General features: G+C 46.8%; 1 protein-coding gene across 1 annotated transcript; it reads right to left on the bottom strand.

The window, feature by feature from the left end:
* Positions 1–300: 300 nt before the first annotated feature.
* On the bottom strand, positions 301–5,801 carry LOC125517974 (pheophytinase, chloroplastic). Its single transcript, XM_048682937.1, has 6 exons — positions 5,475–5,801; positions 4,346–5,021; positions 3,323–3,549; positions 2,719–2,910; positions 2,482–2,638; positions 301–764 (listed from the first exon to the last, which is right to left on the bottom strand). Exons 2-6 carry the CDS (start codon positions 4,991–4,993, stop codon positions 522–524), a joined length of 1,467 nt encoding a protein of 488 aa, XP_048538894.1. The 5' UTR covers positions 4,994–5,021; positions 5,475–5,801; the 3' UTR covers positions 301–521.
* Positions 5,802–21,026: the final 15,225 nt, after the last annotated feature.

Raw genomic sequence — 21,026 nt, 5'->3', positions numbered from 1 at the left:
TTGTATTCGGGTGTAAACCCTAGCCGGCGGTGGCGTGCTAAACTACTTTTCCCTTTTTTTCCCCAAGCAATAGAACCCTGGGCCAAGCTCTCACTTCTTTCTGAAATTGGTTGATTTGAGTGTTAAATCCAGTAGTTCATAGCCCGGGGCTTGACATGGAGGGAGTAGGTCGGAAACGGATGATGCCAATATACCTGGAATGGAAGACGCGCTAGAGGATACAAAGATAACCGAGCAGGGAATGTAGTTGTACTTAATGTTCGGTGTTAAAACTGTTGCTTACCTCAAACTTTACAGGTATTCAAACAGAAGGAAAATATCTGATCTTGAATTCCTCTGAATACAACCACGACGGATATCTGACGCTCAATACTAACCCTGTACTGCACATATTCACATTCACTAGAGATATTTGAACTTGTCGCTATTTCATACATCTAGGCATCAACCTGACTACTTTACATAAAGAATAATGAATACAATATACAATTGAAACTTCTATCTAACAAACTACGGACAAATCATCTGGATACTACCCGTATGCTGGAGGCATGCCGCTTCAAGAATGAGCTCAGTTGGTTCCACAGGGAAATTTGGGAACCGAAGAGCCGCACACTAACTGATTTCTTGGACCCTGTCCTAACAAACTCCAGCTCCCTCGATACACCATGTTCTTCAAAGCTGGAATCTTCAAGAAATGGGAGGTCAACTGAACCCTCAGACTCCACATTCTTAAGCCATCCTCGGAGCAAATAGTTTATAACCTGACCAAAGAGAAAAGATCAGCGTTCATCATCATTGAAATGGAACTCACTAGCCATGACTGTAAACCCCTGTTGGTGTCACAGCTTTGACTTCACGACTGGTGTAGTTTCTAACAAATTAAAGACCCATGACAACGTAAAATTTGCTTTGGCTGGGCGGCGGACTTGGTAGAGCGAGGCTGGGCGGCCGCCCTACCTTGATTTTTGGCACGAACAGTTATACCTATATGCTGCGTATGCATCGTGCCTAGCTGCGTTAGTTAGAAAATCCTGCCCCGCTGAGAAGAACAGAAGAACGATGGAAGGGCTGGTTGCATCGTGCACATGGGCCACGTTATTTGTACCCAGCCCGTGATCTCATATCAATGCACGATTAATTAGCCAAGTATGTCAAGCAACGCGCACACACGCACGCCGCGGGACACGACTGCACGAACCTTGTAGCGTGAGCCAATGGGCAGGGCAGGGGCCACAACGGCGGCTGAATTTGACGGCGGCAAAAACCACATGGGATCCACTGATCCAGGCCAGCCTGCTGGATGTAGGTGCGCAGGCACGGCGCAAGGCGGCGCCGCTGGAAGTTGCTGACTAGGTGGTGCGGCTGGATGCCGTCGCTGCCGGTGAAGGGGAATTGGGAAGGAAGAGGTATAAATTTCTAAAATGTCTGCATTTGTGTATAATGCGAATTTGTGATTTTGAATTTTATAGTTAAAAACGATTTTCAAACTATTTTCGTATTACATCATACTTTTAGCACACTATTGAGTTCGCCCCACCTCAAAATTGACCCATCCTCCGCCACTAGTTTTTTTTTCGAAAAGGGGGACTCCCCGGCCTCTGCATCAGAACGATGCATACGGCCAAATCCTCCGCCACTAGTTAGGTTACCGAAATATCTAAGACTTGACTTAAGCCTACTAAACTTCGAACTTGACACAATGTTGCACAATAGGGCAGGTTCATGAGCCTCTAATGTGGTATAAATTTATGACTTGCGGGCGCTATTGTATTATATCATTGTTAATTTCCTAGTGTGGCTGACTAGTGGGCACTATTGGTCCCATCCGTTGCAAATATAGAAGTGTAGGTGTGAAATGCTCCGCCACTGCTTAGGTTACCGAAATATCTAAGACTTGACTTAAGCCTACTAAACTTCGAACTTGACAAAATGTTGCACAATAGGGCAGGTTCATGAGCCTCTAATGTGGTATAAATTTATGACTTGCGGGCACTATTGTATTATATCATTGTTAATTTCCCAGTGTGGCTGACTAGTGGGCACTATTGGTCCCATCCGTTGCAAATATAGAAGTGTAGGTATGAAATATTATGTTTACAGAGTACAGTTCTGTGAATGGGTTGCTTGAGTATAGTTTTGAAGTGGCTGCTTAAAGTATAGTTTTGACAAAAGAAATGTAGTTCGGTGATATTTACTATAAAAACAAAAGGCAAAATTTACAAACATATTTTTATATTTTATTTATTCGAACTCGCTTTAGGTTTAAATTTGAAGAAAAAATTGACGGATAATGCACAGGTCCAGCAAAGATCTTCTCAAATTTTCGGATTGTTAACTGTCGATTTTAAAGTTACATGTTTATAGCCTGATGGTAGTTTGCTCTAGATATATGTTTGTACCTTTATGAACGATCAATGGGAGTATATTGTATAAATACAAGGGGGGGACTATAATTTCTACACAGCATGCGATAGTTACCTCAGGAACCTCGTCGTGAGGACAGTGACCGGCAGGGCTGATTTCATAATAGGGTGCTTCTGGCACCTGCTGCTTGACTCTGATACCCCAATAAGGTGTAACCCAAGGATCTTCTTTCCCATACATAAGGGAAATGGGAATGTCCTGCTTTTGGCACCTGCAGATGATCAGTGTTAAAGTGGAAACTGATATTTGTAAGCAATAGAGCCATTCATCAAGTTGGGTTTTCCATCTCACCTAGATAGTGCCTCCTGAAAGGATATCTGGCCCATTGGAGCAAACATAATGGAGGCAAATGATGCAGCAGCTGCTGGGTGTTCTGTTGTCTCTATAATACGTGAGAACACCTTGTCAACATTTGTTGAGTGATCAGCATATACTTGCCTGAGTATCTTCTGTATACTTCTTGGGTCGCTTATCTTCTGCCACCTGTATCACAAGGGATCAATGGGCTATCCAATTTGTAGGATCCAATGCATGGATAACAAACATAATTCTAATGATCCTGTAATTATGCATAATAACCATGATATCCTAGTATGTGGAGAGAAATAATAGTGCAAGAATTTCAGTAAATTCCAGGCAGAAGTTCATGGTTTATATGAGTTTTTTTTTTTTTGCAAGAGCTGAAGATGTCAACTTATTGCTAAACTTTCCATGTTAAAGGTTCAGGTAAATCCTGCACATACAATGCAAAAGGCATGAATCCCATAAAAAACTACAATCCATGAATCCAGCTTAGTGAACAAAAAACGTCAAGGCCCAATAATTAACAGCAGGGTAACTTTAAGATAATGCAATCTGCGTGTCGATGTTCTGAAACCTAATAAGTAACACATACACTGTTTCAGTAAGTTTCCTCACAACTGATGGAAGAGGAAATGTCCCAGCCCATGGAAAAATCTTTGACAAACGAGGAGATCTTGCAGGATTAGGAAGGAAACCCCAAAATGGCGTTGCATTAAGCAACGTGACCCCCTTTACAAGGTGTGGACTGGATGCAGCAAGATATAGAGCAACAAAACCTCCAAGAGAGTTTCCCACAATATAAACTGGTTCACCGATAACCTGCAAGAGGGTTATAAACTTAAGAGTAAGAAAAATGAGACATAAATCCAACAGTTGAAGATATATGTCGCCAAACTGGCTGTGAATAGCAAGATTCTAAATAGTATGATACCAAAAAAAGAAGTTGTAAGACTGACATAACAATCCTTGGAGACACATTAACATTTACAGCCAGCAAAGTTGAACCTGTTAACTCAAAGATCAGTTATATTCCCAGGACCTTTCTTACTCGTATGACCAAAAACCAAGAAACATTCACCAAACAGGAATCAATACATCATTTTGCTTTCATTAAGAATAGTGAGCACCAACGAAGACTTTCTTTTTTTGAAAAGGAGGTGAACCCTGGCCTCTGCAACATTGCGGCGCACACAGCCATCAAGCACCAAAAAAGATGATCACATAGTGTTCCAACTGGAACATTCGCGAGTAAGGAAGAACTCGATTATGCAACCATGACAGAGTTTGAATATACATGATATATGTGATTCTTGACCAGACCACCATAACAACATTTTCACAAGTCTATGTATAGATGTATGGTATTAAGAAATACCTAGATAATCAAATTATCCTGGAAATCCATTCTTGGTATCCGTTACCACTTGATGATCTAACAACAACCACTCATGATGAAAGTAAAACAGCTAACTTGCTCCCTAAAAAAACTAACTTGCTAATTATTTCAGGACTTCCAGAGAGTGCAAAGCACACGAAGATTTGTTAACTTGAAAGACATATTAGCACAAAGCCAAAAAGAAGACTGGATGAAACAACAAATATTCCAAAATGGTACCTCTTCAATGAAATGCTGGACCTGGTCACGCCACAAGTCTACAGAGTACACCAATTCATCTGCCCATGGTTGCGAATCGTGTCCAAAACCCCAATATGATTCCTCATCCTCCTCCCCTGCCATGGCCTTAGGAGCAGGGTCTTCACACGGCAATGACATTCCCTGTCCCAGAAAATCCATCGTCCACACCTTGTAATCACGGCCAAGATCCATCAATTGCTTCTCAAAATGGAACGTGCCCACCCCAAAACCTGGTAGAAAAAGCACTGCTGGCGCCTTGCTATTCTTGGTGCCAGACTTCTCGTAGTATACCGTCAGCTTCGGCTTCCACTCCCACAAACCAGTGCTGATTTGAGAACTGTCTGGCCCTTCTGGCAGGCCAGGAATCGCCACTTTCTCGATCTGGCCTACCTTCTTGGAGATGCCCTGGAGGGCAGCATCGACATCGCTTACACCGAAGCTGCGGCTGACATTAAGCTTTCCTGAATCACCAGGATTTGAAGCTCTCCCAACACAGAGAACTGAGTTTTTTCTTGGCCGAGCAAGCTTGGTATGCCGCGGACCAAGACCAGTGCCCAGAGACCTCCGCGCACTGGTAGGGGTTTGATGAAATGCCAAGCAAGAGTGACTGGAAGAAACCACTTCCATGGCCGCTTCCGTAGCTAGCACACCGGTTCTGCAACAGAGGAGCGAACAAAATTTACAGAGTTGCACAGGAACGAAGAATTCCACAGGCTATATGGGATGGGGATATGGTCGGAGAAATGAAAGCAATACTTTTGCCGTCATATATGAGAGATCCAGTGGAGTTAAGCTAAACAAGGATCCGAAACAACACTTCGATTCAGCAGTTAACAACTTAACTGAATCCGACTCTGACGAATGACCGATTGTATGCTAATTACTCTGACAAAAGGCAGCACCAGATTGGTACCATTTTCTTACACGAAAATGATAAGTACTGTATGAACAAGCAGGGGCGGACCTAGCGTTAGGCATGGGAGTTCAGTTGAACTCAAATTTTCTTTCGTTTAAGCATGACTTGGACTGGATGGCTCACGTGAAAAAAGGAAGAACGCCAGAAAAAAAACACTGTAAAAAACAGTCGGAGCAAGTTAGGGTTCCTCACCAGCAAAAGGAGTCGGTCCAGCTCCGGTTGGATCTCCACGCCACGGCAGCACAGTAGAGCGGAGGAGGAAGAACACCTTCCAGGTGGCGTGCTTCAGTGCCCGAGGCGTGTTCGGCGGAGGACGGAACAGATGTACTAGTAATGAAGGGCGAGGACCGAGGGGGGTAGTTTTGATCTGGAAGGCCTTGGTGCACCATCAAATTCTTGCGTTCAGATCGCTCCTACCGAACCCATTTTGCGTCCGGGTAACTCCTACCTCCGCTTGTCTTCTTCCCCCTCTCCACATCCCGCTCCTGGCTCCGCAGCTTCCAACCCCGTCTCCCTCGAGCCTCGACCACTCGTTCTTCCCACTCTCCACGGAGATACCCCACCAACCCGTCGGAATATCTCATGGACGGCACGGGGTGGAGCCACCTGTCTTGTACCGGAGGTTTGCCGCGCATAATTATGCACGTGTTCTTCACAGAACATTCACACCCACACAGATGATTCCACAGTCAATACTAGTATCTCCAGCATCTAGAAAAACGAGTACCTGGAAAAAAAATTACAATTTAGGACAACGCTAACGCTCACAAGTGTAGTGGAAGCGAAACCCGCCCACACGCCTATAACACACCGACCGCGTCACGTCAGCGTATGCATGCATGTGGTAATCTTTTTGGATTTTCAGTTTTTAAAATATTTTATCTCTTAAATGAAAAATCTAACTGAAGATCCGTTTTCACCATTAAATCACTCGCGACGAGATCTTCGAAACTAGATCTTATATCAATATATTTCGACGAATTTTTTTCAGGTTAAAAGTTGTCATGTCTATTGCACATGAATTGCCATGACATTTACATTGAAGCTGTCATGATATATTTCAGCTATTTTCTTCTATATTTAAAAGTAAATTTTGACATTTATATATCGGGAATTAAGAAACTAGACTTGTCATGAACCATAAACTAAAATTGCCATGATACATGCACTTAAAATTGCCATGGTTCATAAAAAATAAGTTTGATGGTCAAAGCACTGGAGTTGTCATCATCAAAATACTAAAATTGACATGCTCTACAAATTGAAATTGCCACATGGCAACTTTAGTTTAAGCACTATGGCAACTACAGTGTAAACATCATGGCAACTTTTGGGTAAAAAAAATTCGTCAAAATATATCAACATGGGGTCTAGTTTTGAAGATCTCGCCGAGACGGATTTATTGGTGAAAAATTAATTTAATTTTTTAATTAGGAGATAAAATATTTTTAAGCCAAAAACCAAAAAGATTCATGCTGATGTCATCTGCTCACATGTGGCAAAATAAGTGGTAAAGTAGGCGTGTGGGCGATGTGTAAGATGCCACACGTGTGGGCGTTAGTTTTTTCCACAATTTAAACATGTTGTGGAATCATCTGCTATAACCGATCAGTTTTCTGAAAAAACAAAAGTCAGTAGGACAGCTGGTAAGATTTCATTGAAGAAGAAGAAGTCGATGGTCTACGGGCGGATGTTCTGTGCAGTTTGGGTTGTGATTGTTTGGGTCCTATGGCGTTGCGGCTTCCGTGCAAGCGGTGGATGTCGGGCAGCGGCCCTAGAGGGTGGTGATGGCGGGTTGTGCATGACATGACAGATAGGTGGATGTCAGGGTGTTTGCCTCTTTCACCATCGAAGTCGGCGGGAGGGGGGCAGTCTTGCTCCTCCCATAGCGGCTTGGTTTCTCTCCCCATAATAGGCGGTGATGGTGGGTCGGTGTGTTTGGCATTGTGTTTTGTCTTGGGTCTCGTCGATTTGGCGGGCATGGGAGTCTTTATCTCATTTGTATTTGGTTTTCATCCGGTTGTCCCTGATAAGCTGGACAACTATGTTCTTCCATAAGAATAGACAAAGCTTCTGCCAATTTCTCAAAAAAAACACTGATGATTGAATACAAATGATCAAAGAATAAAAGGATCCAAAAAGACAAAATAAACAAAATCGTAGTAAAAGGACTTGTTGGGGGTATAATTATTTACGTAAGCCGCCCAGGAGGGGCCGGGTTACGCAAAGAGAGCCCATCTGAAGCCCAAGACCAAGATGTGAAGATGGCGGTTCAGTAAAGGGTCTAAAGGCCCACAGACGATTTAGGGCCCATGGTGATAAACCGCCATGAGGGCGCGACTTGTATTGTAAGGTAGAAATAACTAGTCACCGAGCCGGACACTGTTTATGAGCCGGCCGGGACTCTGTAAGCCGTAGGGCGTCGACCCGTGTATATAAGGGGATGACCCACTGGCGGCTTAGGGACAGAAGAAACAAGAGATCGAGAACCGGGCATAGCGTATCTCGCTCCCTGGTCATCGAAACCTCAAGCAATTCCAACCCTACTAGACGTAGGCCTTCCTTCACCATAAGGGGCTGAACTAGTATAAACCTCGCGTGTCCTTTGTCCCGATTAACCCCTTTAAGCTTCCTAGCTGCGATGGCTCCACGATCAAGTCCTTGCAAGAGGACATCTGGCGTGACAATTCCACGACAGTTGGCGCCCACCGTGGGGCCAGCGCACGATGGATTTGAGTTCTTGAAGGGCAGCTTCGAAGGGCTCAAGGGATACGCAGTTGGCCGGATGACCAAGAGTCGTCTCGGCAAGATCTACATCGATGACGAAGGCTGAGGCCCCGACGCCGGCTCAATTGAGTATGGCTACCGGGTCCCCTTTGGCGGAATTCACGTCTTCATCGGCCGGATTGGTGAGCCAGGCCCTGAGCCGGACAGCTGCACCGACCTCGTCGAGACGGTTCAGCGTGCGAAACCCGCCCGAGCTCAACCCGTCGTGAAGCGTGCCTTTGTGGGTTGCATCCATGGAGGTGAACTTCCTGAAGGATCTGAAGGTGATGGTGAGTCGGCCGTCCTCTCTGACGGTGATTCATCCGCCGTCTCAACAGATTCGCTGTATCAAGTTCAAGATGGTGTGCTTGGGGGCTGTTTCGATGGTAGCACTATTCCGGACCTCTCAGAGTCGCCAAACTGGGCAGGAGTCTTCATGGCTGGTACTCAACCCGGCCAAAATTCTACGGCCTCAGCAGCGATAACGTCCGGGTTAGGAGCAGCCGGGGCAAGAGGCCCCGTGCGCTCACCGGCTCAGGTGTTGATGGATCTCATGGATAAGCTTACGGCTTTGTTAACTGTTACAGTCATCCCTGCGAACCAATCTGAGCATGAGGCAGAGGTGGCACAGGTTCGCGACGAGATCGCCCGAGTCAAGGAAACCTTAGCAGCTGAGGACGCTAGATTAGCAGCAGAGCGGGCGGCTTTGGATGTGCGGGCGCAGGAACTTTAGGCAGAGGCCTTGCAGCTCACGTTGAGCTTAAACGCATCTAATGAGGTAATGAGGAGGAGACATCAGAAAACTCAGTCCCGCTTACCTTAGAATTATGATCCTCGGAATCTCTTTGCTACACCCGGGGCCGGCCCAAGTAACCCGCCAGGTGCGAATCAGCTTATTACATCCGGAGCGGGAGGTCCAGTCCAGCCTCAGGGGATGGCACCTCCTCACGGCAATATGGCACCGCCCAATTACGTACCAATACCACAGGGTCACTTCTCCAACCCCATAGAGAACTTAATCGCAACGTCAGCACGTTTGGCAGCTCTCCCAGTAGATGGGGATGATCCGACAGCGGTGGAAACCCGGAAGATCAGAGAACTTGTCCAAACAGCCCTGGCTCAGCAAGAGACCTACTCCTACAGCCGGGATAGGATTCACTCGACTCCTCCGCCCTGGTTAGCCCCGCCTCGTCAAAATCGGAGCCCGAGTTACAGTAGACACATGGAGTCAGAGGCCTTGTCAAGTAACGCTCAGCGCCGGAACCAGCCCGGCGGGGATAACCCGGTTCAGGATCGGATACGTCAGGAGGACGTGCGGGCGGCTCAGCTAGCAGCCCAACAGAACTCACCGGCTTACCCGACGACTTCCGTTGAGGTGGGAGTTGCCACTAGAACCGGAGGAGTTCCTTGTCTGGTACCGGCTCTACGTAATGTACGTCTGCCCAAGGATTTCAAGAGACCTCGGAAGGTGCCGAATTATACGGCCGATTTACAGCTGGGGCATGGATTGAAAGTTACGAGATGGCTATGGAGCTGCTGGAGGTTAGTGATGAAGCGATGGCTAAATATTTCACCATGATGTTGGACGGAACGACCCGTTCTTGGTTAAAGGCTTTGCCACCCAACTCCATTAGTTCATGGGCGGAGCTAAAGGCCCGTTTCATCCAGAACTTCAAGGATACTTGCAAGCAGTCTATGTCAATTGTGGATCTGACAAATTGTAAGCAGGAAGAAGGTGAATCTACGACTCATTGGGTGCGCCGGGTCAAAGATATAATACATTCGTCTGATAAGATGGATGCCGGCTCAGCAGTTCTCATGCTGGAGAAGAATTGCCGCTTTGAGCCTCTGAGACAGAAGCTGGGGCGCCTTAAGCGTGATTGCAACGATATGGGGACGCTGATGGCGGCTTTAGTCAAGTATGCCGATTCTGATAGTACCAAGGACCCCGCGTCTGATGATGAAAAGACGGGGAAGGGAAAGAAGAACGGTAATGGAAAGGGTCAGCAGCATAACTCGGCAAGTCAAGGAGGCAATAAGCGTAAGGCGGACGGTAACCCGGAATTTGTGGCCAATGCACAGGGTAACAATCAGAAGTGCAAAGGGAAGCCACCCCGGTTTGGTGGGTCAGGACCGTCTCTTGAGCAACTACTCAATGAGCCCTGCCCGAAACACGGCACCCGGGAACGACCAGCGACTCATTTATGGAAGGATTGCGCAATCATGAAGCTTTCAAGAATTCTAATACGTTTGATGGCAATCAAGGCCCAAGCGACGGCTCAGGAGCCGGCGGCTTTCATGGCCCGGGCAGTGGTTCAGGATCCGGTTTTCAGGGAAACCAGGGTGGTTATAATCAACAGCAGTCTGGTCAAGGAGGTCAGCAGCAGCAACAGTCGGGTTATTAGAGCCATCCAAAACAGTTAAACAGTGGGCAGTATCACGTATTCACCACAAGTTTGTGTAAACGTGATCAGAAAGTTCGTAAGAGGGCTGTGAATTCTGTTGAACCGGCTGTCCCTCGTTACTTGAGGTGGTCGGAACAGCCTATTGTCTGGAGCAGGGAGGATCACCCTCCCCGGGTTGATAATCCGGGTCAACTGGCCCTAGTGGTGGCACCGCAGGTTGGTGGGTATAAATTTACTAAGGTGCTCATGGATGGAGGTAGCAGCATCAACATCCTCTATTACGAGACCTTTCGGCGCATGGGCTTAACTGACAAGAATTTAAAGACTTCCAACACCGTCTTCCATGGAGTGGTGCCCGGTAAGTCGGCGTATCCTGTGGGCAAGATTGAGCTAGAGGTGGCCTTCGGAGACGAGCATGATTCTAGGGCGGAAAAGTTAACTTTTGAAGTGGTCAAAATCAAGAGTCCATATCACGCTTTGTTCGGGCGGCCGGCCTATGCCAAGTTCATGGCACGACCGTGTTATGTTTATCTACAGCTCAAGATGCCGGGTTACAAGGGTACCATCACTGTGCATGGAAGCCGAAAGGTGGCCCTGGAGTGTGAAGAAGGCGATGCGGCTTACGCCGAGTCTGTCTGTGCAGCAGAGGAGCTCAAATTTTATCAAGATAACGTTGACCCGGCGGATATGACTTCTCTCAAGAAGCCGACTACGGAGCATGACCCGGCCATGAAGTTTAAATCGGCTGCAGAGACTAAGCTTGTTGATTTTACTCCAGGCGATTCATCTAAGCAATTCAGCATCAGTGCCAACTTGGATCCTAAATAGGAAAGCGCGCTCATCGAGTTCATCCGTGAGAACCGGGACATCTTTGCATGGAAACCTTCTGACATGCCAGGTGTACCGAGAGGACTCGCTGAGCACACTCTTAATATTGATCCGAAGTATAAGCCGGTCAGGCAGTTTCTGCGGCGATTCAATGAAGAGCGACGAAAAGCTATAGGAGAAGAGGTCGCCCGGCTCTTGGCGGCTGGGTTTATTGTCGAAGTTTTTCACCCGGAGTGGTTGGCTAACCCGGTACTCGTACTCAAGAAAAATGGCACCTGGCGGATGTGTGTGGATTACACGGACTTAAATAAGGCTTGTCCGGCTGATCCTTTTGCCCTCCCCGTATTGATCAAATCATTGATGCTACGGCAGGTTGTGCGCGTTTGAGCTTTTTGGATGCTTATTCTGGTTATCATCAGATCAAGATGGCAGTTAAGGACCAGGAGAAGACGGCTTTCATCACCCCGTTTGGAGCCTTCTGCTATGTGTCTATGCCTTTTGGGCTCAAGAGTGCCCAGGCAACTTATCAACGGTGTGTACAGAATTGTCTCCACAATCAGATTGGGCGCAATGTTCATGCCTATGTGGATGACATAGTAGTGAAATCCAGAGAGGGGGAAACCTTGATATCTGATCTCAGAGAAACCTTTGACAATCTCCGGGTTTACAAAATGTTGCTTAACCTGGAGAAGTGTGTATTTGGTGTGCCTGCAGGCAAGCTTTTGGGATTCTTGGTCTCAAACAGGGGCATCGAGGCTAATCCGGAGAAGATTAAGGCAATCACTTCTTTGGCTAAACCGGCATGTATTAATGATGTTCAGCGATTGGCGGGTCGTGTTGCCGCTTTAAGCCGGTTCATAAGCCGGTTAGGTGAGAAGGCCCTACCGCTGTATCAATTAATGAAGAAGGCAGACACCTTTGTCTGGAGTGATGCTGCTAATGCTGCTTTTGAGGATTTGAAAAGGCAGTTATCTGAGCCGCCAGTTCTTGCGGCTCCCATTGACAAAGAGCCTTTGCTGTTATATGTGGCTGCTAATTCACGAGTCGTCAGTGTGGCAATTGTGGTAGAGCGCAAGGAGGCTGGTAAGGAACATCCAGTTCAACGGCCGGTTTATTATGTCAGTGAGGTACTCATCGAGTCAAAACAAAGATATCCTCATTGGCAGAAACTTGTTTACGGGGTGTTCATGGCAAGCCGAAAGCTGAAGCAGTACTTCCAAGGTCACCCTATCACTGTGGTAAGTTCTGCCCCCTTGGGAGACATTATTCAGAACAGAGAGGCTACAGGACGAGTCGCCAAATGGGCCATCGAGCTCGGGCCTCATGGTCTGAAGTACGTACCGTGTACTGCCATTAAGTCTCAAGCTTTGGTGGATTTCATCAACGACTGGACAGAGCTACAGGCACCTGAGGAGAAGCCCGATAACACTTATTGGATTATTCACTTTGATGGGTCCAGACAGTTGGAAGGCTCGGGGGCTGGAGTTGTATTAACTTCCCCTTGAGGTGACAAATTTTGTTATGTGCTCCGGCTTATGTTTCCTTGCAATAACAATGCAGCTGAGTACGAGGCCCTGCTCCATGGTCTCCGGATGGCCAAAGAGATGAACTTGAGCCGGGTAAGATGCTTAGGAGACTCAGACCTTGTGGCTCAACAGGTGTCAGGCAAGTGGGACTCTAAAGATCCCCTCATGGCGGCTTACCGTCGTGAAGTGGATGCTGTGGCTGGATATTTCAAGGGTTACGTAGTGGAACACATTGATCGAAGAAGGAATGAGGCGGCTGATGCCTTAAGTCGGCTGGGGTCTCAGCGTAAGCCGGTGCCGCCTAACACCTTTCTTGATGTTTTGCATAATCCTTCTGTTAAGTTACCTACAGAAGAAGATCTGGCAATACCAGATCCGGAGGCACAGCTGGTGGCGGCTATCCACATTATCCCGGATTGGACAGTGCCTTATTTGGCTTACATGACCCGGGGAGAGTTTCCTGAAGACGAGACCTTGGCAAGACAGATCGTCCGGTGGTCTAAGTCCATGACAATTGTCAATGGCGAGTTACATCATTACAGCGTCACTGGCGCGATTCAACGTTGCGTGTCACCCGCAGAGGGTCAGGAGATCCTTCGTGAGATTCATTAAGGCGATTGTGGTCATCACGCCGGCTCAAAATCTCTTGTGGCCAAAGCTTTCCGTCATGGGTTTTATTGGCTGACAGCTCATGCTGATGCAGAAGACCTGGTCAGTAAATGTGAGGATGTCAGAAATTCTCACGACGAGCCCATGTGCCGGCTCAAGAATTGAGAATGATTCCAATTACCTGGCCATTTACAGTCTGGGGGCTTGATATGGTCGGGCCTTTCAAAAGATCTAAGGATAAAAAGACTCACCTCTTGGTGGCGGTTGACAAGTTCACAAAGTGGGTGGAGGCGGAGCCAGTGAGTAAGTGTGATGCAGCCACAGCAGTCCAGTTTATGAAAAAGGTGATTTTTCGCTTTGGTTTTCCACACAACATCATAACTGATAATGGTACTAACCTTTCCAAAGGAGCTATGGAAGAGTTCTGTCAACGAGAGCATATTCGGCTTGACGTTTCAGCTGTAGCTCACCCTCAATCAAATGGTCAAGCAGAACGAGCCAATCAAGAAATCTTGAAGGGTATCAAGCCCCGGCTCTTGGTCCCCTTACAGTGGACGCCGGGTTGTTGGGTGGAGGAGTTACCTTCTGTACTCTGGAGCATCAATACTACACCTAATAGATCTATGGGTTACACGCCTTTCTTTATGGTGTATGGAGCAGAGGCGGTCCTGCCAAGTGACATCCGTCACGATTCACCCCGTGTGGCGACTTATGTTGAGGAAGACAATGAAAAAGCTCGGCAAGATGCACTTGACCTGTTGGATGAAGAGCGAGACTTGGTAATAGCCCGTTCGGCGATTTACCAGCAAGACCTGCGCCGCTACCACAGCCGCCGGGTTAAGTCCAGAACCTTTCAGGAAGGCGACTTAGTGCTCCGATTCATCCAGGATCAATCTAACATGCACAAGCTATCCCCTCCTTGGGAAGGACCCTTTGTGGTCAGCAAGAATCTGAACAATGGATCATACTACCTTATCGACGTTCGGGAACACAAAGACTCACGTAAGTCGGAGGAGGAGACCCGTCAGCCGTGGAATATCGCTCATCTTCGGCCTTATTATACTTGAGCCGTCGGCTCTAATGTGTATATACTTATACTATGTATATTATATAAAGCAATAAAGCAGGACCTCTGTCCTTTTTTCCACTCCCAAAAAGGTTTATGTGTTTTCCTTGTCAGGTGGTGGAGATGACCAAGGAGAAGCGGATCATATCTGAACCCGGCTTTCCTTTGGTCCGGCTTATGATCATATCTGAATCTAGCCGTGATCACTTGGGGGCTTCCTGTTAAAACATAGGTCGTATTCGAACCAAAGAGAACATAGCTGTCGATACCCACTTGATCGGCATACTGCCAAACCCACTTGGGGGCTTCTTGATCATATCTGAATCATAGCTTAACTCCTTTTGGGTCTGACGTGGATCGTATTCGAATCAGCGTCATTAAACAACTCTTATGGTCACTTGGGGGCTTCCTGTTCAAACATAGGTCGTATTCGAACCAAAGAGAACATAGTTATCGATACCCACTTGATCGGCATCGCCACAGCCACTGGGGGCTAACAGATCGTATCCGAATCTTAGCTCAACCCCTTTGGAACGGGTCACTGATCGTATTCGAATCAGAAACCCTTGAATTTTGTTCATCATATTTTACAAGTGCCAACATTAGATATCTTGTGACCCTCTTGAAGGTACAATGGAATACATTACAATCTTCCAGAATTAATATTAGTTACATCATGTTGTTAAGAACCAGATGAACTTGTATGTACCAATTTCCAGGAGTTAAGTTTACCCTCAGGGGTTGGTTTATATAAGCCGGAAAAACAGCTGTAAGCACTACAGGGCAATGCAAGGTATTTCTGCAAAGGGCATAACAGATTCATATAAAGTATATGGTGACGGCAGCTTATGCAAGTACTAAAGGCCATAAGCATACGCAAAGGCATAGCAAAACTCAAGGTATTTTTTACTCTATTACAAGACTCTCCGAGTCAGAATGATGCGGCATTGTTTTTCTACAACTACATAAGCAGGTGGCGCCTGATAATCTACTCTTGGGGTTGATTTGAAGCCTCCGGGTTATCCTTCTCCGCCTCTCCGCCGGCTGCTTTGTCCTGGAAGGATGATGAGGCCCAGTCAATGCCACTCAAGGCCTCAAACTCAGCTTCATCATGTATTAAACCGACTGGGTCGACTTCAGGAGCAAAGGTGTGCTTACGGGTTGGAGGGATCAAGCTGACGTCGTCATAATGCGGCGTGGGGATTCTCCAATTCTCCTTGTCATAACCCGGCTGACACTTGGAGAGGTCAGTGTCGTTCCCAATAAGAGTAGCCACCGGACGTATATCTTTCACACAGGCGGTGAAATCTTTATCATTAAACACGGTGCCATCTTCCTTTAAACTTGGATACCCAAGAGCAATATCAGCAGGGTCTAGTTCTGGAAGCCACGCCTTGGCCCGGCTCAATGCGGCTATAGCTCCGGCTCTTGCAGATGCTCGTCTTAACTCTTGGATCCGCTGAGGTAGCACAACAAGCCGCTTCAGCACATCTTGCAGGAGATAGGGAACATCATTTGATAAAGACACAACGGCCAGGGCATGTTGTGACCCGGTGTAGAGCTGTTCCACCAGAGTATAAACCGCCTTCAGCTTGATCACCATGTTCTACTTGAGATTTGTGCTCCTGGGGCCTGCGTTATTAAGCATAAGGTGAGTCAGAGGAAACAACCGAAATGGTCATTCAAGGAGTTTTGCAGTGTTTAAGATTTGAGTAAGTCACTCACCAAAGATTGCTGAGACCATTCGAGACATCTGGCGCTTTAAGTCGGACAGTTCGGCCGTTGCTTCCGCCAGCGATGCCTCTGCTGTCTCGGCCCGGGTCACCAGTGCGGCTTTTTCATCAGCCCAAATTTTCTTCTCCGATTCAAAATTTTGCTTCAGCTTCTCTTGTTCAGAGACGCTGAATTCAAATTTGGAGTTATCCTTTTGAGTTTCAGTCTCCTGGGCTGCCACACGGTTCTTCAGGTCAACAATTTCCGATTCAAATTGACTTATCATGACCTGCATTGCACCAGATAACACTCAAGATTACGGTAAATAGTGTTAAGTCCCAAGCACTTTGCAAGCAAAGGTATTTGGCACTTGGGGGCTAATGTATCCTGAAGAATTTTCAATTACTACTCCGGTTCATGGAAATTAAAGTCCCAAACACTTTGCAAGCAAAGATGTTTAGCACTTGGGGGCTAATGTGTATCGCAAGTGTTACCAGGTTAAAAGTCTTTTTCCTAAGCCGGATAAGCAGTGCTAGGCAATTTTCAAAAGTCTATAGCATATTTACTTATAAGCAATAGACTTGGGGGCTGGTACAGTAAGTATGGTTAAAGAAAGCTAGCATAAGTCATACCTCAGATTTCTGCTGTATCTGCTTCACCATGTCAATTTCCAGGTCACGGCTGCTATGTACTTGATTGATATAGCCGGAGACGATCTCTCCGATACTCAAATGAGTATAGTCAGTGACGTCCAGCTTGGCCTTTCGGCGTTCTACCAACTCCTCTTTAGAACACTTGGCAAGTACAGATGGTTGTGCCGGTTCAACAAACTGAGTTTTGAGGATCTCAACTTCCGGATCACTTGCTTTGGCGGGGCTAGGAGCCTCCGGGTTACCAGACTTATTGAAGATTTGCTCAGTAGGCGGGTCAGAGGAAGATATAGGAGCGTCATGAGATGGTTGAGGCGGCGGCCCGTGAGCAGGGGCATCAGGAGCAGCTGTGCCCAGCTCTGGTTCAGTCACAACCGGCTCTTGGGGCGGCTTATTCTTTTTTGCCCTTTTGCTGGGCTTTACTTGCACACTACGGAAAAAGTAGACAGGTTAAATACGAAAAGTATGAGTAAAATAAAGGCATAAGGTACAACAAGTTTATATTACCCGGGAGCAGTTTTGAAGGCTGGCATGTTGGACTGCATAGACTCACCGGAGGAAGGTGAAATATCCTGATAATTGGAGTCAGAAGAATTGAGAGGATAACGAATGAAACCCGCCAAAGGAAAAAGAAGGTGTGAATCGGAGGTAACCTCAGCCTGGCGTTTCCTGGTCACATCAGGTAAGCCGGAGGAGAGTTCCGCGTCTTTGCTGGTCCGGGTCTGCCTCCGGCTCTCATAAATCTGTCGCTTCAAAAGAAAGTCAGGATCTTGGTAAGCCAAAGGATGTGAAAATCTTACTTTCTGGGTTACTCTTCGAATTTTCTGACGCGGCTGAAGCTCGGAGTCGGAGGAGATTATAATTACCTCTTCCTCGACGGGTTGGCTGTTGCCCGTGTCTTCCTGAAAGAAGGTTAGTATCAGTAAGGTAGTGATAAAGGAGAAAGGGAAATTCAAAGGTTACCTCTTCCTCATTATCATCAGTATCATCAAGCTGAAACAGCTCAGAGGCGCTTGGCTTCCTCTTCCTTGAGGTGGTGGGCTTGGTGGTTTTCTTTTCGGCTCTCTTGGCCGCCCTGGTTTTCTTGGCTGCCTCATGATCATATTGGGTTTTCCAGAAGTTATCATTTGCCTGTAAAAGGTTATAACGGGTTATGCGTAAGAATACGGCCTAACATGATAAAAAGGAGATAATAATAACCCGACGGCTGGAAACTTACTGCAGGGGCCGGGTTCTTCTGGCAAAAAGGTAGTAAGCCGAAGGCGTCACTATTCACTGTGCCCTCCTTCAACAAGGACTGAGTTGTAGCTTCCACTACGTCATCTGGTAAGTCGTCAGGGCTATGACACTGAGGGTCATCTTTCTCGCCTGAATAATTACACATTAAGCCGGGGCGGCGGCTTAACAGAATTATTTTCCAAGCAACCCAGACTCGGACCAGGTCAATGCCATCTAAGCCGTTCCCTAAAAGAGCTTTTATCTTCTTGATTTTGGGGGTGAGTGGCAGACGTTCAGTAGCTGTCAACTTATCCGGCAGCGGGTGAGTAGGTTCAAGGCGCAATGCGCGGAAGCCGGGCAGCGGGTTTTCACCAGCCGGAGAAGTGTCCTGGCAGTAGAACCACGTCTGGTTCTAGTCCTTTGGATGACTCGGCAGTTCAGCATAAGGGAAAAGGAAGTCTCTTCGTCGCTGAATCGAGATGCCACCAAGTTCTAGACTGGGTCCGTTGGCGCGTTCATTCTGCCGGTTCAAAATAGAACAACTCCCTGAACAAAAGTAGGCTGGGTTCTTCTCCAAGGTAGACCTCACAGAAAACTTGAAAGTTGTAGATATTTGACACCGAATTGGGCCCGATGTCTTGAGGTCTTAAGTCAAAGAAGTGCAAAACGTCTCTAAAGAATTTTGAACCGGGAGGAGCAAATCCCCGACTCATGTGATCGGTGAAAATGATCACCTCCCCTTCCTTGGGTTGAGGTTTCTCTTCAGACGGGTCAGGAGCGCGATAAGACATGACATCCTTCTTGGGCAGATGGCCAGACTTTACAAACTCGGACAGTTTGCTCTCTGTAACAATGGATGAGACCCAGTTGCAGGTAATCGGAGGCTTAACAGCTTTGGGTGCCATTGGATAAATTGAAGCCTACAACAAGATAAAGGAAATTTTCTGGTTCATTATAACCCGGAGAATAAGCATTATTGGGTTATCTGAGATGGCGGCTTAAGAAGGGGCCTAATGACATACAGGTAACTATGTGATAATGATTAGCAGCTGCAGGTACTAAAGATGATTAAGGTTTTCTTAAGTCGCCATAAGCAAGCGGTGCTGACAACCGGTATTATTTTAAACCGGTCACATGAATTATTATGGCTGAAGCAGAGTCAATAGATGCGGTTTTTTGGTTAAGTGTGGAACAAACAGGTTTCACAAGTTGCAATCATTATTTTGGATCAAACGAGGTTCTGAGAAAGAAAATATTTCTAGACCTAAAAACAGTACAGAGAAGTTCATATATTCACGGAGGGTTTCCAAAACAAGGGAAATGAGATCTGTTCTTATACAGGATAAGCACGAATATTTTCCGCAGCAGTTTTATGTTGTTTCTATAATCTAAACAAAGGCATTGAGGTGAAATTAATGGAGGTCTGCGTCGGGCGGTGATGAACACCGACGAACTCAAGACGATTTCAAGACAGATCTGAGAAAGGGGAAAAGAGGAACTCATAGATGCGGAAGAGCTGCGGAGGGTCGCCGTCGTTTTCTGGTCGAAATCAGGGTGATGCAGCGGCCTGAGTCGGTGAAGACGAGGAGTTCGACGGCGGCGGCGGAGCTTGAGCAGCAAAGGAAGAAGTGTGAGGAGGAAGACAACAGAAGGAAATGGAGAAGGCCTAGGTCGCATCTATTTATAAGGAGGGGCCGACCAAGACGGCGCAAGAAACGAGGAGACCAAAGCATCATTATCCAGCGGCCCCGACACCTCGATTCTCGGGATGGTCAGTAAAGGCAAAGATTCGTTGGAGGACATGACGGATTAAAATATGAATTTTATTGAAGATGACGTCACAGAGATTTGACCCGGATCCGGATGATGACGTCACGGCGGGTTAGAATTTCCGCGCAAAACAGAAGACTAAGGGCTAGTTTATAAGGTTTTTAAAGATTGACATGAACCGGTTCAAATCAATCTGGAGCCTAATGTTGGGGATATAATTATTTACGTAAGCCGCCCAGGAGGGGCCGGGTTATGCAAAGAGAAGCCCATCTGAAGCCCAAGACCAAGATGTGAAGATGGCGGTTCAGTAAAGGGTCTAAAGGCCCATAGACGATTTAGGGCCCATGGTGATAAACCGCCATGAGGGCGCGACTTGTATTGTAAGGTAGAAATAACTAGTCACCGAGCCGGACACTGTTTATGAGCCGGCCGGGACTCTGTAAGCCGTAGGGCGTCGACCCGTGTATATAAGGGGACGACCCGCTGGCGGCTTAGGGACAGAAGAAATAAGAGATCGAGAACCGGGCATGGCGTATCTCGCTCCCTGGTCATCGAAACCTCAAACAATTCCAACCCAACTAGACGTAGGCCTTCCTTCACCGTAAGGGGCTGAACTAGTATAAACCTCGCGTGTCCTTTGTCCCGATTAACCCCTTTAAGCTTCCTAGCTGCGATGGCTCCACGATCAAGTCCTTGCAAGAGGACATCTGCCGTGACAATTCCACGACAGGACTGGTGGTTTCGAACGAGACATAAGTTTTGCTTACCATCCCAAGCCTAGGAATGAATGAACTCAATCGAGATCAAGGGGGGGGGGGCTTCCAGCAAGTATCCAGTGGGCCACCTCATCTTTAGTTCAGACAGTTATGGCTTTAGTGGAGAGCTCTTTATGGTTGAAGATCCTCTTATTCCGCTCCAACCAAATTTTTTGGCAAACAAGCATCGCAAGTGACTTGGCCACTTCTCAAAGCGTTGCATCAACATGTTGTGACGTCCAGATAATTAAGCTACAGTAATTCCCTGCTAATGATGCCATGTCTTCATGATTACTGTTGTTAAACTCATGTTGGTTCGAAACCGATTCAAATTCAAATCTAAAACAAAATCGAAAATAAAAGTTTTCAGATGTCAAATCTAAAATGTTCACAATATCCTATAAATTCACTTGATCATGGTCATGTTGGAACCAACCT

The sequence above is a fragment of the Triticum urartu genome, chromosome 7 (genome assembly GCF_003073215.2).
Source record: "Triticum urartu cultivar G1812 chromosome 7, Tu2.1, whole genome shotgun sequence".
NCBI classification, from domain to species: domain Eukaryota; kingdom Viridiplantae; phylum Streptophyta; class Magnoliopsida; order Poales; family Poaceae; genus Triticum; species Triticum urartu.
The sequence above is the reverse complement of the archived record's forward strand: the minus strand, read 5'-3'. Positions and strand labels throughout refer to the sequence as shown.

Excerpts from the sequence above, each read along its gene's own strand:
- LOC125517974 (XM_048682937.1), bottom strand. The coding sequence starts at position 4,993 with ATGGAAGTGGTTTCTTCCAGTCACTCTTGCTTGGCATTTCATCAAACC. Across the intron at positions 3,550-4,345 it reads TCCAGCATTTCATTGAAGAG|GTTATCGGTGAACCAGTTTA; the intron begins GTACCATTTTGG and ends ACCCTCTTGCAG. Across the intron at positions 765-2,481 it reads CTCACGACGAGGTTCCTGAG|GTTATAAACTATTTGCTCCG; the intron begins GTAACTATCGCA and ends CTCTTTGGTCAG.